This window comes from Ursus maritimus, unplaced genomic scaffold, assembly GCF_017311325.1.
Source record: "Ursus maritimus isolate PB19 unplaced genomic scaffold, ASM1731132v1 scaffold_30, whole genome shotgun sequence".
Classification (NCBI taxonomy): domain Eukaryota; kingdom Metazoa; phylum Chordata; class Mammalia; order Carnivora; family Ursidae; genus Ursus; species Ursus maritimus.
In genome coordinates this window covers 34,301,543-34,317,367 of record NW_024425564.1, presented here as the reverse complement: position 1 = coordinate 34,317,367, position 15,825 = coordinate 34,301,543, and the positions used below count along the sequence as shown (strand labels likewise).

The 15,825-nt window shown below is 48.0% G+C and overlaps 1 protein-coding gene across 2 annotated transcripts in view; it reads left to right on the top strand.

Annotated features, from left to right (window-relative positions):
* Positions 1-15,825, top strand: part of KIF6 (kinesin family member 6) — a 463,572-nt gene that overhangs the window by 437,463 nt on the left and 10,284 nt on the right. For both annotated transcript variants that reach the window (XM_040645113.1, XM_040645114.1), the window contains 3 exons: positions 2,922-3,006; positions 4,011-4,146; positions 6,534-6,631. In XM_040645113.1, coding sequence (XP_040501047.1) covers positions 2,922-3,006; positions 4,011-4,146; positions 6,534-6,631 — 319 coding nt within the window. The remainder of the gene's footprint in view (positions 1-2,921; positions 3,007-4,010; positions 4,147-6,533; positions 6,632-15,825) is intronic.

Below are 15,825 nucleotides of genomic sequence, written 5' to 3'. Positions count from 1 at the left end.
CCCTGTGCGGATCCAGCGCCCTGCCCTCACCCTCCTCCAGCAATCTCTCATACAGAGTGTGTCTGCAGGCTGCCCAGCCAGCCACTACACAGCAGGGTCTTCACTAAATTGCTCAGGGGTTCCCTTGGCGTGGCACCAAAAAGTGTTAAAAGGAGGAAGGAGATTCACGGCTTTTCTTTTTCAACAAGCTGGAAGATAGATTTGCTCATTTCTGAAACAGTTAAGAGACAGAGAAACATTCTGTCCAAGTCCTACTATTATCAGTGAGATGTGAAGACACTACCTTCAGTTTATCACATCTGACGTTTCTCAGAGAGGGCAAGGGCCGGTGCCCACACAGAGCATTGAGGGTCCCCTGCACGTGGAGCCTGCACAAAGCACAGGGGAGATCCTAAGAGCAGCTGCAGGCCCAGTCCCTGCCCTCCAGCGGCTTCCGGTGCCTAGGCTGGGTGAGCGTGGGCAACGTGGACAGGCAGCCAACTCATCAGGGGCAAAAACCACACTAGCCCAGGTGACATGTCATCTACAGTTGGCGAGTCGAATGGCATCTACGTCTCCCATGTTTAGATGGAGTAAGACACTTGTCCAGTCAGCTTCCAAGAGACAATTGCCACTTGGCACATGGGAGAGAGAGCATCAGTGTCTGGAAGATAAAGGACAGACTCCTGACCTGCTTTGCATATTTATCAATGAGTTACGTAATGACATAAAAGGTAGCTAAAATGGACAGAATAAAGGCATGGCAGAATAAGGACCTCTCAGAAGGCTTAACCCCCAATAGATGGGAAGTGTGGCATTTAGGATCAAAAGGACAATCACGCTGAAATAAGATGTGTTTTGACAACCACTCATAAAAATATGAAAGTGTTGGTGGGGCGCCTGGGTGGCGCAGTGGTTAAGCATCTGCCTTCGGCTCAGGGCGTGATCGCAGCATTCTGGGTTTGAACCCCACATCAGGCTCCTCCACTAAGAGCCTGCTTCTTCCTCTCCCACTCCCCCTGCTTGTGTTCCCTCTCTCGCTGGCTGTCTCTCTCTGTCGAATAAATAAATAAAATCTTTAAAAAAATATATGAAAGTGTTGAAACTAACCACAAGCTTAATAGAGGCCAGTGACAAACTGACAGGCCATGACAATGACAAAGCTGTTGAAAAACGAAAAGGGCATGGGGGGCGGGGAGGCTGCCTGGTTTACACACTGAGCTCTTTGGAACCAGAAAAATTTAAGTTCAAATCCCAGCTCTGCTCATTAGCTGTGTGACTTTGGGTTATTCACAGCTCTCTCTGAGCCTCAGAATCTAACTGAAATGAGATGGTAAGACCTTCCCTGCTGGGTTATTTTGAGAATTAGCAATAAGGTATTGGGCACCTAGCCCAGTGCCTGGTAGAACTTGGCAGAACCTAGCAGACAGCAGGCATTCAATAAATGGTCGTTGTTCATAATTTACCTGCTAGAGAAATAGAGAATGCACGATTTTTAAAGGTTGGAGGGCCGTTCTCTACCTTGTCCCTTTCAGACCTATCCAAAGTATTCTGTCCAGGTTTAGAGCCTAACCCTTAAGGTCGGACAGAGAGCAGCCATGTCACTGAGCCCTTGGGTGGGGGAGTCGGGCAGAGTCAGCCTGAGAATAAAAGTTCCAAATACATGGTTGGTACATTATTTTGTTGTGGTTGTGAAAATCTCTAAAGGGCGTCAAAGGAAGGAAGAAAGACATGCTGTGCTGCCCTGCAGACCCAAAGTAGAGGTGGGAAAAAGTTAGTGGGATGGGTTTTAGCTCAAAGGAAGAGGAAACAGAGCTACCCACCATGAAATGGGCTCCTGTGCCAAGTGAGCTCCCCGTCCCCGGAAGTATTTGGGCAAAAAGCAGATGACCATCTGTCAGAAATGCTAATAGAAGGAATTTCTGGTTCCAAGGCCGTCTCATCCAAACAAAGCTGGATTTGGATCTGGGTTCCTGAAGTTAACCGAGTGGCCTTGGGCAAGTTAACCTCTTTGAACCTCAGTGTCCTTCCCTGCCAAACGAGAACAATAATGCTTCAAATGAGTACTAGAAGGATGAAGTCCAATCATGTCCAGAAAGCCCGTGGCCCAAAGTAGATTCTCCCCCGACGTGGAGTGAAAAAGCAGAGCTGTGTGACTTCCAAGATACCCTCTGTGAGGCTAGGAAATGCAGAGCAGCCACAGAGACTGCTAGGAGGATAAGTAGAGCTCACCCAGCAGGCTAGGAGGGCCCAGGACCCAGACAAGCACCTCGCCAGAGCGGGCAACTAGGTAACCAGTAGCAGGGGTCAGCATACCTGGGAACACAGCCCTCACCAGGACCGTGGTCTGGTCCTGTCACTCTGTCTCGTGGGCAGGGTGTCTGAGCGTGTTGTTAGCTCTAGCTGTGTGTTAGCATAGCTTGGGTTCCTCAGGCTTGGCAACCTCTGCTTTGGAGGGAAGTCAAAGACAGGAGAAAGGATTGGAGGCCAGAGACCCTCGGCACCTCAACGTGTGCAAAGACAGATGTGACGGATGTGAGACGGGTTAGTGATGTCTTCCCATTAGTGAGGGGCTCTGGAGCAGAGGATGGGAAAATGCTATTTTGCATCTTCCCTGGGGATTCAAGAGGAGATAAGTGAACTCGACAGTAAAAGGATTAGTAGCAATGTAAGGATGAATTCTCTTCCAGTGACAGATGTTGGACTGTGGGAGGGACAGCCGAAATAATCATGGAAGCCTCTCCTCGGAGGCTTTCAGCCGAGCAGAGATCGCCATCCAGAGGAAGGAGCTGAAGCAGACTCCCACCCAAAGGCCCCAGAAGGTCCTCACAGAGTCCTCTTTCGTCTTGGAATGCACTTTACCCTGTCCTCCGCCCAAAATATCACACTTCTTTAACCGTTCTTCCTTGTTGGAATAACCCATTGACATCTCCCTTCCACAGGCATTTCAGAAAACACAGCCATGCCTTCGAAGCCAGACTTGCTGGAAGAGAAGCTTCGATCCCAACTGGAGGAAGAAAAGATAAGGTACCCTTTTGTTCCCCTCGTACACTCTGACCCCAGGCTCCTTAGGCCCTTGTGGATACCGGGAGCTGCCCAGGCCCAGTGGACCGGCTACTTCCCAGCCCACGTCTGGAGCTGCTCTGGGAAGTGGGTCCAGTAGTTGGGTCCTCCAGTAGCTGGAGGGTGTGCTGCCTTTGAGCGGACAGATGTGGAATGCAGGGACCATAAGCAGTGTGGGGTTGGAATTGGGAGCAGAAGGCCTAGCCAGGCCCTGGAGCCCACAGAGAGGTTTGCTTGTTGGCACCCTCCCAAGCCCCAGGTCCCGGGCTGCCTCTCAGGAGCAAGTAGGCTTATCTACTGCTGCCATCTAGAGGAGCCAAGAAGTATGACCACGGGGGGCTCCCTCAGGCCTGTAGCTCAGCCCCCACTTCGCTCCTGAGTCTCCTCACCTGCAGGGCGCCCTGAGAGCCTCACACCCTCTCGCAGCCAGTCAGGGCCTCAAGATGATGTCCCTAACAGAGTGAGGAGCCTCCAGCATCAGCAGACACGTGGCCCTAACTGATACTCAGCATGGTCACAGACTTTCACTTAACACTACGGTCCAGCTCTATCGTTCATTCCTTGATTGATGTGTTCAACCAATGTTTGCTATGCCCCGCAGGCCACGGAGAGCATCTTTTCATAGGACTGTGTGGAGGACTGAATGACTTGCTATGCTGAGGCCCTAGAGCAATGCCTGCCCCGTAGTAAGGGCCCAGTAGCGGTAGCCGTCCTTCTGGAAGGAGGAGAATTCATCTCAGACTCAGAGCCCGTGAGCCTGCTTGACAAAACCACGTGTTTCTGCTCCTCTGTGAGGGACTCGAGCCCAGGCCCTGGCCTCTGGCCTCCGTAGGCTCCCCTGGGGTCCCAGTCCCTGGCTGCAGCGCGACACCGCCAGACCTCTGAGGCACAGGCCCCTCAGTGACACTCCGTTCTGGCCTTTCCCCCCCGCCAGTGATTTTCAAGACTCTTCCCTGGTTTCACTGTAGGTATAAACAGATGTTCATGCGTCTGAAGGCCCTCAAGGTGGAGATCGAGCACTTGCAGCTGCTCATGGACAAGGCCAAGGTGAAGCTGCAGAAGGAGTTTGAAGCCTGGTGGACAGAGGAAGCCACCAGCCTGCAGGTATTAGCAGCTGTCCCCTTCGCTGCCCCAGAGCCCGCCCTCCTCCTGGGGCCTGGGGAATGTTAGGGCGACTGGGGAGAGGCTGTCAGAAGCAGAAGAGCGGGAGCTTCAGCCCACAGGCCTACATGCTCTCAGCCTCGGCTCATAGGCAAGTGCTCATCTTAGTAACGAGGAATGCCAGCGGCCAGGGTCTCACTGTCTCCGTGCTCCATGCTGACACATAGAAATGTGGAGGATGGAACGTGTGGCCAGACCAGTGGATTCGCCACTGTTGCTTTGTGTGTTGTTGTCCTGTGATATCATATTGACAATAGTGACTGTTTTTTACTACAGTCATATATATATATGTGTGTGTATACATATGTATATATATACGTAAATATATATTTCTACAATTTATATATAAGTTATAGAAATTTTGGAAAATAGAAAAAAACACAAAGAAGTAAAAATCACCCTAATCCCACCATTTAAGCATAAGCAACATTATCATGTTGGATTATCTTTTTTCCTATGCATATATTTCCATATGTTTTTATAAAAATAGAGTCATATTGGTCTGCAAGTATCACAACTGGCTTTTGCTTGTGGACCTCACTGCAGCGCATGACTACTCTTCCATGATACTGTTCCATGTCATTCTAATGGCCATCACTGTTCCAGCCTATGAATTTATATTAATCTGCTTAATCTTCTATTGTTTAATGTTTAGGTTGTTTCTAGTTTTGCCCTGGAAACGTATTTGTAGATAAATGTTTGCATATTTGCTAGACAGATTCCTGCAAGTTCTCTGTAATACTATGACAGCTAAAATGACATGTTAAGAAGCATAATACAAACCCCCAATTCCAATTGTCCTCCCGTAACTCCTCGGCTGTGGTATAATGGAACTCACGAGATATGTATTATCATATCATTGGTGAGGCTGGCGGAATCCTTGGAGATTAACAGCTGATCCCTTCATTTTAAGGACAAGGAAGCTGAGAGCCCGAGAAGTTATTTGGCCAATGACACACAGCCAAGCAGTAACCAGTATGTTACCAAGTAGCCATGTTACCAGACACTAGAGAAGAATAGTGGGATAAAATTTAATACACGAGATGACAAAGAAAACCAATAAGATGGAGTTAAAGTTATCAAAATATTTTTAAAGCAAAATTAATAAGACCTAGGGGGTGAACCCAGTATTTAACATAATTTCAAAGTAATGGTGAACACAGTATCTCAAGATTCCTGCAACAGTGTAGTATGATATGAAAATATCTGTGATTTCTAACTGATGACAAAGCCACTGGTACTACATATACTGCTAATGGTTTGTTATCCACATTGTACTGTTGAAAGAAATGCTAAATTTCAGGTGGAAGTTAGGAAAATTTAAAATGTCCTTGGTTCCCATCCATGTTCCCAGCAGCCCTGCGTTCTGTCTGTTCTCCCTTCAAGAACCCTTCGTGGAGACGCCCTCAGCCACTGCCGGTGCCCAAGGGGGTTTAGCCACTGAACAGTAGATGGTGACGGTCATCCTGGGTGACGCAGGAAGAGTCAAGGCAAGGCGGACGGGTTCAGGCAGTGTATGGCTCATAGAGACGGCAAAAACTAGAGTAGCCAAAGATGTCAGCTCTGTGCGTCCTCTGCCCCACAGGAGGTCACTGAAACAAAACAGACCAGATAACTGCAGCAGGGATGACGGGGCACCCTATTGCTGGTGAGTGGATTCTATGCTGCCGCTAGGCAGTTTTATAGCCTGCAAATGTACCCTGAGTGGAGCGAGGCAGAAAGCCTTAAACCTCATCAGAACATGGGAGGTGATGAGAAACTGTCCCACGACCGCCTCCCGGGGAGATAGGAAGGCAAGTGGAGAACAGCCTTGTCACAACTACTCATGTCCTAGGAGAGTCACAGGGCATTCTGCCAAGACTCAGATAAGCTGCAGTGGAGGCCTTGCTCACAAGCCGTGTGTGGAGACACGCAAGGTTGCAGGGGCTCCGTGGCGGAGGTGTTCTTCTACGTGAAGTGCTCAATGGATTTCTCCCGCCTCTGGTAGCAACTCTTTGGGGGACAAGGGGAGGCAAAAGCAGAGAGGACATCGCAGTTTAAACCCTTTCTCCTAAGTACAAAGAAGCAACACATGCTCGACTTGGAAGAAGCAGCCCAGAAGAGGACAAAGACTACGTCCAACGTTATCCACAGTCCTGCCACCCAGAGAGAATGTTTTGATGCCCATGATTATAGTCATCACAATGTCTGGATTAATTTTTTTCTGCCACATATGTTGTACGTAACAATTTTTAGAGCTAGCTTTTTTTGCCTTGAAACAGACATCAAGGACATTTTCCCACGTCAGTAACTTCAAGGTAATGCTGTGAAATTTCTTCTTGGTTCAACAGGTAAACTCGCCAGCAGTGAATTCATTCAATCATGTGAAGTCCTTTCCCCAGACGCCTGAATCCCAGCAGGAAAGGTCTCAGCTTGCCTCTAACAAAAGGTAAGGAGAGAGCTCTGCCAACAGAGGAAGGGTGCAGAAAAGTTTCCCTACCTCTCCTCCACCTGGATCACGTGTACTGTTACGTTGGCTATAGATAGTCAAGCCCGTGGCTTTTGAGCGTGTTTGAGCAAGGGTTGTTGAGCATACCTCCGCCGTCCTTCTCCCCCAGCTCTGACAGCCAGCGGACCTACTGCCATGGCAACAAGAGACAAGTGGTTTAACTGTACAAAGCCCCGGTCCTGCCCCTGGGTAGGAAGAGGGGGTTGGCAGTTGGTGGAAGGGAGAGTGGCATGGGGGAGATAGGGGGATGTTGGTGGTAGGTCAGAGGGTAGCAGGCCTGCCAGGATAGGGAGGAGCTCTGGTAAAAGACTGTGCCCTAGCACAGATTCAGGACAGATGTGGGCAGCCTCCCATGAGGACGGCCTCCACCCGAGGACAGCCCAGAGCCAGTTTCTTTGAATGCTGGCATGATCCAGAAGGGACTCTATAGCCCCCCACCCCATACTACCTTCTGAAGGTAGGTTCCTTCTCATGCCATCGACATTATTATCTTTCCAACCACACAACTCAGGTGGTAAGGCCAAGGACGCATGCCTAAGCCACCCTCCATTCCCCAGAAAGATCCACTACAGCATGAGTGGGGTGTTGGCCTCTGCACCAGGAAACTATCCTTTGACCGGGTTTGAATAGGAGCTGAGCTCTCAAGTTGGAAGATGTGAAATAAAGCTTTTAAAAAGAGGTGGTGGGGCGCCTGGGTGGCTCAGGTGGTTAAGCGTCTGCCTTCGGCTCAGGTCATGATCTCAGGGTCCAGGGATGAAGCCCCGCATCCAGCTCCCTCCTCCATGAAGAATCTGCCTCTCCCCCACCCCCCACTGGTGCGTTTTCTCTCTCTCTCTCTCTCATTCACTCTCTCAAATAAATAAATAAAATCTTAAAAACAAACAAACAAACAAATAAATAGAGGTAGTAGTGGTGTTGGGTTGTTCCAGACAGCACCCTTAACGTGATGTTATGAGAAAGGCACATGACCTCTATGACCTTTTTTTTTCTTTTAAGATTTTATTTATTTGAGAGAGAGAACAAATGGGGAGAGGGACAGAGGTAGAGGGAGAAGCAGTTTCCCCGCTGAGCAGGGAGCCCGACACGGGGCTCGATCCCAAGACCCCAGGATCATGACTTGAGCCGAAGGCAGATGCTCAACCGACTGAGCCACCCAGTCACCCAACCTCTCTGGTCTTCTTCTCAAAATCATATAACCCCAGTCCAATCATGAGGAAAGCACTGGGGCTCATTCTACAAAATACCTGACCAGTCCTCCTCAAAACTGTCACGGCCATCAAAAACAAGAAAAATGTAAGAAACTGTCACAGACAAGAGGTGCCTAAGGAGACGGGACACAAAATGTCATGTGCCAGCCTGGATGGGGTCCTAGGTCAGAACAACACGTTAGGGAAAAACTAAGAAACTTCAACTAGAGCATGGACTTTAATTAATAATCATGTATCAGCGTTGTTTCATTAGTTGGGACAAATGTACCATACCAAGGTAGGATTGTAAAGGGAAACTGGGTATGAGGGACATGGTAACCCTTTGTAGTATCTTTGCAACTTTTCTGTAAACCCAAAACTATTCTTTTGTTGTTGGATTTAAGTATGGTTGACACACACTGTTACATTAGTTCAGGTATACAGCGTTGGAATTCCACAAGTCTATACATTATGCTATCATCTAAAACTAGTCTTTGAAAAACAAAACAAAACAGAAGGCCAGCCAGGGAGCCCTCCACCACCTGACTGACATTCTCCCTGGACTTGTGCACATCCCCCAAGTTGGCCCTCGGTACCAGCACTTCCGCTTATGTTCCAGTTTTAGGAAACATCTCCTATCTGAGCCCCTAAGGGTCAACAGCTGGCGAACTGTTCTGTTTGGTTAGCCTGGTGTTTTAAAATGCAGTGTAGATCCAGAAATGGAAAAAATGATAAGTTGGACTTTATTAAACTTAAAACACTGCTCTGCAAAAGACACTGATAAGAAAAGGAAAAGATGAGCCACAGACTGGGAGAAAATATTTTCAAAACACATATATGATAAAGGATTTGTATCCAAAGTACACAAAAACTTAAAATTCGACAAATGAGGAAAACAACCCATTTTAAAAATGGGCAAAGGATCTGAACAGCCACCTCACCCAAGAAGATTTACAGATGTATGTGTATGACAAAATGCTCAAAATCATATGTCACTAGGGAATTGCAAATTAAAGCGACAATGAAATACCACTACGCACCTATTGGAATGACTAAAATCCAAAAACGCGGACATCCGCTAATGCTGGTGAGGACGTGGAGCTACGGGAACTCTCTGTCTTTGCTGGTGGGAATGCAGAATGGTGTGGGCCCTTGGGAGAACAGTTTTGTGGTTTCTTACTAAACTAAGCATATACTTACCATACAATTCAGCAGTCATGCTCCTTAGTATTTACCCAAATGAGCTGAAAACTTAACATCCATACAAAAACCTATGCATGGGTGTTTACAGCAGCTTAATTCATAATTGCCCTAAACTAGAAGCAGCCAAGATGCCCTTCAAATGATGAATGGATAAAGGAACTGTGGTACATCCAGACAATGGACTATTCTGCCGCGCTAAAAAGAAATGAGCTATTAAGCCACGGAAAGACATGGAGAAAGCTTAAATTCATATTACTAAGTGTAAGAAGCCAAACTGAAAAGGCTACACATTGTGTGATTCCAGCATGATGTTGTGGAAAGGGCAAAACCATGGGAGGCAGTACAAAGACTAGTGATTGCCAGGTGAGGGGAGGGGTGGAAAGGATGAATGGGGCAACGCTGGGGATTTTTAAGGCAGTGAAACTATTCTGTATGATACATAATGGTGGGCATATGATATCACGCATTTGTTAAAATCCACAGAACTATACAACAGAAAGAGTGAACCCCCAGATGAACTATGGACTTCAGTTAATAAAAATGTATCTATATTGGCCCATCCGTTGTAACAAATGTACAACCCTAATGCAAGATGTTAATAACAGGGGAAACCACAAGGCAGGAGAGGGGAGTTATATGGGAACTCTCTGTACCATCTCCACAATTCTCTCTTTATCTAAAACTTCTCAAAAAAATTAGTCCATCAATTTAAATTCTTTAAAAAGGCAGCGTAAGTAAACTTGCTCTACAGCAATACAGGTAACTTAGCATTAGTGTCCTACATTGGTCCTTTCTGCACATTCCCTCAGGTACCTGCCAACCTCTGGGACACTTCAGTTTGCAACCTCTGTATAGCTGCCTCCTTCCCCTGAAACTCCTGGACTGCACAGAACATGTTTGAAAAACAGTGGCCCAGACTAAAGGACAGGGCTTTCCCTAGTCATTGCCCTGGCTCGGTCCTGAGCCTCTCATGTGTCTCACACATTAATAAGGTCTCCTGCCAATGATGAGGCTCAGAACCCCTGATTATTTCCCCAGCCTCTTTTCTAGATCTCTTGCATTGTTCCTTATGGGTAGAAATATCCTGCCCAGCAAATAGGAAGCTCCATCTCTCTTTTCTTTTGTTTCAAAGACAATGCAGTTTATTTGTTTCTTGTGTATTGAGTTTGAGAAGTTCTTTGTAGATCTTGGATACCAGTCTTTTATCTGTAGTGTCATTTGCAAATATATTCTCCCATTCCATGGGCTGCCTCTTAGTTTTTTTGACTGTGTCCTTGGCTGTGCAGAAGCTTTTTATCTTGATGAAGTCCCACAAGTTCATTTTATCTTTTGTTTCTCTTGCCTTTGGAGATGTGTCATGAAAAAGGCTTCTGTGGCCGATGTCATAGAGGTTGCTGCCTATGTTCTCCTCTAGGATTTGGATGGATTCCTGTCTCACATCGGGGTCTTTCATCCATTTGGAGTTTATCTTCGTGTATGGTGCGAGAGAGTGGTCAAGTTTCATTCTTCTGCATGTAGCTGTCCAATTTTCCCAGCACCATTTATTGAAGAGACTGTCTTTTTCCCACCGGATGTTTTTTCCTGCTTTATCAAAGATTAGTTGCCCAAAGAGCCGAGGGTCCATTTCTGGGCTCTCTATTCTGTTCCATTGGTCTATGTGTCTGTTTTTGTGCCAGTACCATGCTGTCTTTGTGATCACAGCTTTGTAGTACAGCTTGAAATCCAGCATTGTGATGCCCCCAGCTTTGTTTTTCCTTTTCAACAATTCCTTGGTGATTCGAGGCCTTTTCTGGTTCCACACAAATTTAAGGGCTGTTTGTTCCAGTTCTTTGAAAAATGTCATTGGTATTTTGATCGGGATGGCATTGAAAGTGTAGATTGCTCTGGGTAGCATGGACATTTTAACTATGTTAATTCTTCCTATCCATGAGCATGGAATATTTTTCCATCTTCATAAAATGGGCAGAAGATATGAACAGACACTTTTCCAATGAAGACATACAAATGGCTAACAGACACATGAAAAAATGTTCAAAATCATTAGCCATCAGGGAAATTCAAATCAAAACCACACTGAGATACCACCTTGTGCCAGTTAGAATGGCAAAAATTGACAAGGCAGGAAACAACAAATGTTGGAGAGGATGTGGAGAAAGGGGATCCCTCCTACATTGTTGGTGGGAATGCAAGTCGGTACAGCCACTCTGGAAAACAGTGTGGAGGTCCCTTAAAAAGTTAAAAATTGAGCTACCCTATGATCCAGCAATTGCACTACTAGGTATTTACCCCAGAGATACAGACATAGTGAAGAGAAGGGCCATATGCACCCCAATGTTCATAGCAGCATTGTCCACAATAGCTAAATCATGGAAGGAGCCGAGATGCCCTTCAACAGATGTCTGGATTAAGAAGTTGTGGTCCATATATACAATGGACTATTACTCAGCCATCAAAAAGAACAATTTCTCAACATTTGCTGCAACATGGACGGGAGTGGAGGAGATAATGCTAAGTGAAATAAGTCAGCCAGAGAAAGACAATTATCATATAGTTTCACTCATTTATGGAACATAAGAAGTAGGAAGATCAGTAGGAGAAGAAAGGGGGGGAAATCAGAAGGGGGAATGAACCATGAGAGACTATGGACTCTGGGAAACAAACTGAGGGCTTCAGAGGGGAGGCGGGTGGGGGAATGGGATAGACTGGTAATGGGTATTAAGGAGGGCACGTATTGCATGGTGCACTGGGTGTTATACACAACTAATGAATCATGGAACTTTACATCAAAAACTAGGGATGCACTGTATGGTGACTAACATAATATAATAAAAAAAATATTATTATTAAAAAATAAATAAACTTGAAAAAAACAAAAACAATGCAGTGTGTGTGTGTGTGTGTGTGTGTGTGTGTGTGTGTAAAGGCCAGTATGCACACTCCAGGGCTATAAGGTAGAAATAATCTTGCTTCCAGACAACTACCCCAGCCCTTCGATGACTGCTGGCAGGAGAGTCTTTGGAGAGATGGCCCAGATAGGCCTAGGAGTGCTGTTCATCTCCGGGGGCAGCCAGTGCTCTGGTCGGACTTCTAATGCTTGGCAGAGATAACCAAGTGTCCTGAATAGTATTTGCTCAGACACCTCAACTGTGAGTGTTTGGCAGCCCTAAATTCCCTCCATGCAGCAGTTTGGATACCCAAAATTGTAGTCAGAAAGTTGCCAATAGGTGAGAGAAAAAGATCCCTGCCAGAGACTGGAAAGGGAAAGGTGTAGGGGCTCCACCGCTGACAAAGAAATCACCTGCCACCGCTTTATAGAGCTGGCAGAAAATTGCTCACAGGACTCTAGCAGGGACGAAGTGGGAAGGACATGCTGTCCCACGTCATTGCGGCTTCTCAGACATTCTCTGCCAACATCCAGCAGTGGAGGATGAGTTGTTGGTGTCCTTAAATTCCCTGAGGAGACAGCTTTAGCTTTCTTCTCTTACTTCTTTCTACTTCTCTCTCTTTCTTCTCTTTTCTTCTCCTGGGCCTTGTAGGCCAAGTGCTGAGCAAATGTGCAGCATACAACCATTGTCCCCATTTTACAGATGAAAACACTCAGGCTCTGAGAGCTCAATTAACTTGCTCAGGGCCTCCCAGCTAATCAGTGGTAAGGCAGGATTGGAACCCAGGCCTGTCAGCGCCCAGCTGCTCTACTCACTCCTCATGTCAGTGACTGCCCTGGAGAGGCACATGTGTACTCTGTTGCTTAGCAGGACGTGGCATTTTCCAGCCCAGGTTCTGTGCTATTTCATATAGCCGTGCTTTCTTTGTATTCTGCCAAACTCCAGGTCCTCCTGCTTGGGGCCTCCCCTCTTTCAGTGTGTCCACAGTCTGATTTTCCGAAGGGGCCAGGATTCTCAAAAAGCAAATCTACACTTGCCCACAAAGCCAACCTCTGACTGGAAAACCAGAACTCCCTGCCATTGGCCACCGCCGTTTCTACTGAGAAGCCCTGACTTCCATCCCCTCATTTAACTAACTGAGGCCCAGAAAGGAAGAGGGATGTTTTTATCGCTGTAGTTGATAATGCGAAGAGCTACACCTCAATCCTGAACTTCAGGCTCCAGGCCGTGCCAGTGTTTCCCTTCTCCCTACTTCCTCCCCCCACTCCCAACGCCCCACCCCCACGCTGGTCCTCTGTCCCTGCCTCCTCTCCTCTCATCGCTTCACTCCTGCACTCCATTCTTCCCCATCCCTTTCTCCCACTCTCTTGCTCTGCTCATCTTTATCCCCACCCTCCATTTCCTTTCTCCCTCTTTTTTCTTTACTTGTCTTCCTCCCTAGGCTTCTTGCCCCTCTCCCATCAGCCAAAGCTGCCTCTCCGTATTGCTTGTCCATTTGTCCCCTCTGCCACCAGCCTCTGCCAGCCAGCTTCTGTCAGAGTGCCCACCATGGAAAAGGCTAAGAACCAGCCACTGGGCAGGGCCTTCTAGAATCTTCTTGGGGAACCACTCTAAGAATCATGCTTCCCTCCCCGCACCCACCTGCGTGAGAAGTAGCGTCTTGGCATTCCTGCACATTCCTTAGATATTCTAATTGAAGATGACCCCTGCAAGTGCCTGCCAAGAGACCCTTAACCCTGAAGCTCCGAGCAGTGGATTTCAGAGGTGTGCATTGCATCACCGTGGGTTACCCGCAAGGAGTCCCCTCAATTTAGACTTTCACAAAGTATGTCTGAAACAAATGTTCTTTATAGTTTTTTCAAGCAGCAGGCTCTTGGGCAAGGCAGCTCCCCGCTTGCGGATGTCCTCACCTCATCTTTGAGATGCATCAAGGCCCCTCTTGATGCAGATAAATGTGCAGTGCCATCGAAGAGCTGCGGGGGCCGGAGAGCCACAGTCCACTGGCTGCTTCCCCCCGGGGCCAGAGTGGCTGCTCCAGATGGACGCTGCAGGCCTGGGGCCAGTCCTGTGCTCCTCAGGTTCTGGAAGAAACCTGATCACGTCACTTCCTCGGGGATGCCCAGGGCCTGCGGGCCGATCACACTAAATTCACAACTCTCCTATTGGCAACCCAGGAGGCCTATTATTAATACTACCTATTAATCCTTAGTAAGAAAAAGATAGCTAATTCTGGTGGCTGGTGTGTTCTTTCTCCAGAAGGCTTGTCAACATGAGAAATGAATGCAGTGTGCAAGGCCGGTTGGTCAGGAAAGAAGACAAAAGTAATTTGTGGTGTGATCCTGAGGGTTCAGAAACTGAGCTGTGGCATCCAGGGGCACTGGAGCAGCTTCAAGACTGGAGGAACCCCAAGCCTTCACAGTGTGCCATCCTCCTGCATGGTTGCAGCAATATGCTGGGCAGCTGGGCCTCTGCAGAGGGTGCTGGACACCCCCATCTTCCTAGGGTGTGCTCACACCTTTCTGCCCTGTCCATATCCATCTCTGCCCCTCTGCCACCCACTGCCAGCCCTCGACAGTTTGCACCTGTGGATGCTCCCAGAAATCTTGGACAAGGATCCCCTGGGAATCCACTGGGAATCTATTGAGTTAGTGAGCCATTACAGTGCCGGTGACCTGATCTTACAGACTTGCTACAGTTTCCAAACTGACTTTGACCTGGTGCAATCAAAGCTCCTGCAGAATGGAAAGCCCTTTCTCTTTCCCTTCTGGAGGCCTGCACCAGGAACCATTCAGAAGGAGCCCTGGTCATTGGCCACCGTTTCCCAAAGAAAAGCGTGCAGAGCCTGCCACCTTGTGGCTGCCTCTGGTTCAACACCATCCTTAACCAGACAGCACAGATGCTCCTCTCCCCGCTGTGAGTCTCCGTGATGCAGGGAAATAGGCATGAGGGTGGCGGGGATTCCTAGGCTCTGATTTCCCTTCCTGTTTGTTTGACCCACAGTCTCGAACCTGTGGAGGCAGGCCCAGGGAAAGAGGCCCAGCAGCTGGCTGAGAGGGTAGAAGGCTGGAGCGGGGGAAGGGGCTGTATTCATGGTGGAGGCAGCAGGTTGTCCGGCCTGTGGAGTGCCTCAGACTGAAGGTGCAGGCTAGGCAAAGCCAGCTCCCCTGTCTAACCCTAGCCCACCTCTCAACCTGAGTCCCCATCTGTAAAGGAGGGTTCGACCAGGTGACCTTTTAGGTCTCTTCCAGCTCTGATATGGTACCTAGACAGGACCCTCCCACAGCAAGGGAGAGAATCCCAGCCTGTCACTGGCATCCTGGGACAGCTTTGGCCTCTTCACCTCCTGAGGGGCACTGTTGGGTTCTGCTGTTTTCAACCAGAAATCCAAGGCAAGGCACATACATCGGGCAGCCCAGTTAAATGGGCAAAAATGCACCTGCCTGGCCTGTTGGGTCTGACTTGTCACTCAGGAGCAGGGACTGGTCAGTCGGTGTGGCCAGGGGTGAGCCATGCATCTCCAGCCGAGTCCAGTTGATCAGGTGTCGTGGCTGAGAGCACGGAGTCTGACCCCTCAGAGTCATGGATCAGATTCAGACTCTGCCCGTAGCCAGCTGGTACTGTTTAGAATTTCTTTAACCTCCCTAAGCCTCCATTTTCTCACCTGTGTAATGAGGATAATGAGGTTATTGACAGGAGTAAATGGCATGATGTTTACAGAGCACTTTCCATGGTGAGTAGACGGTGTCTATAAATGCCAGCTATTCTGCTGCGAACGTGCGTCGTTCTTCCAAGTTAAGGGAAGAATGACCCTGAAGGCAATTGAGAGATCATCCCAGCTGCCTCCTCCATTTCAAAAGCG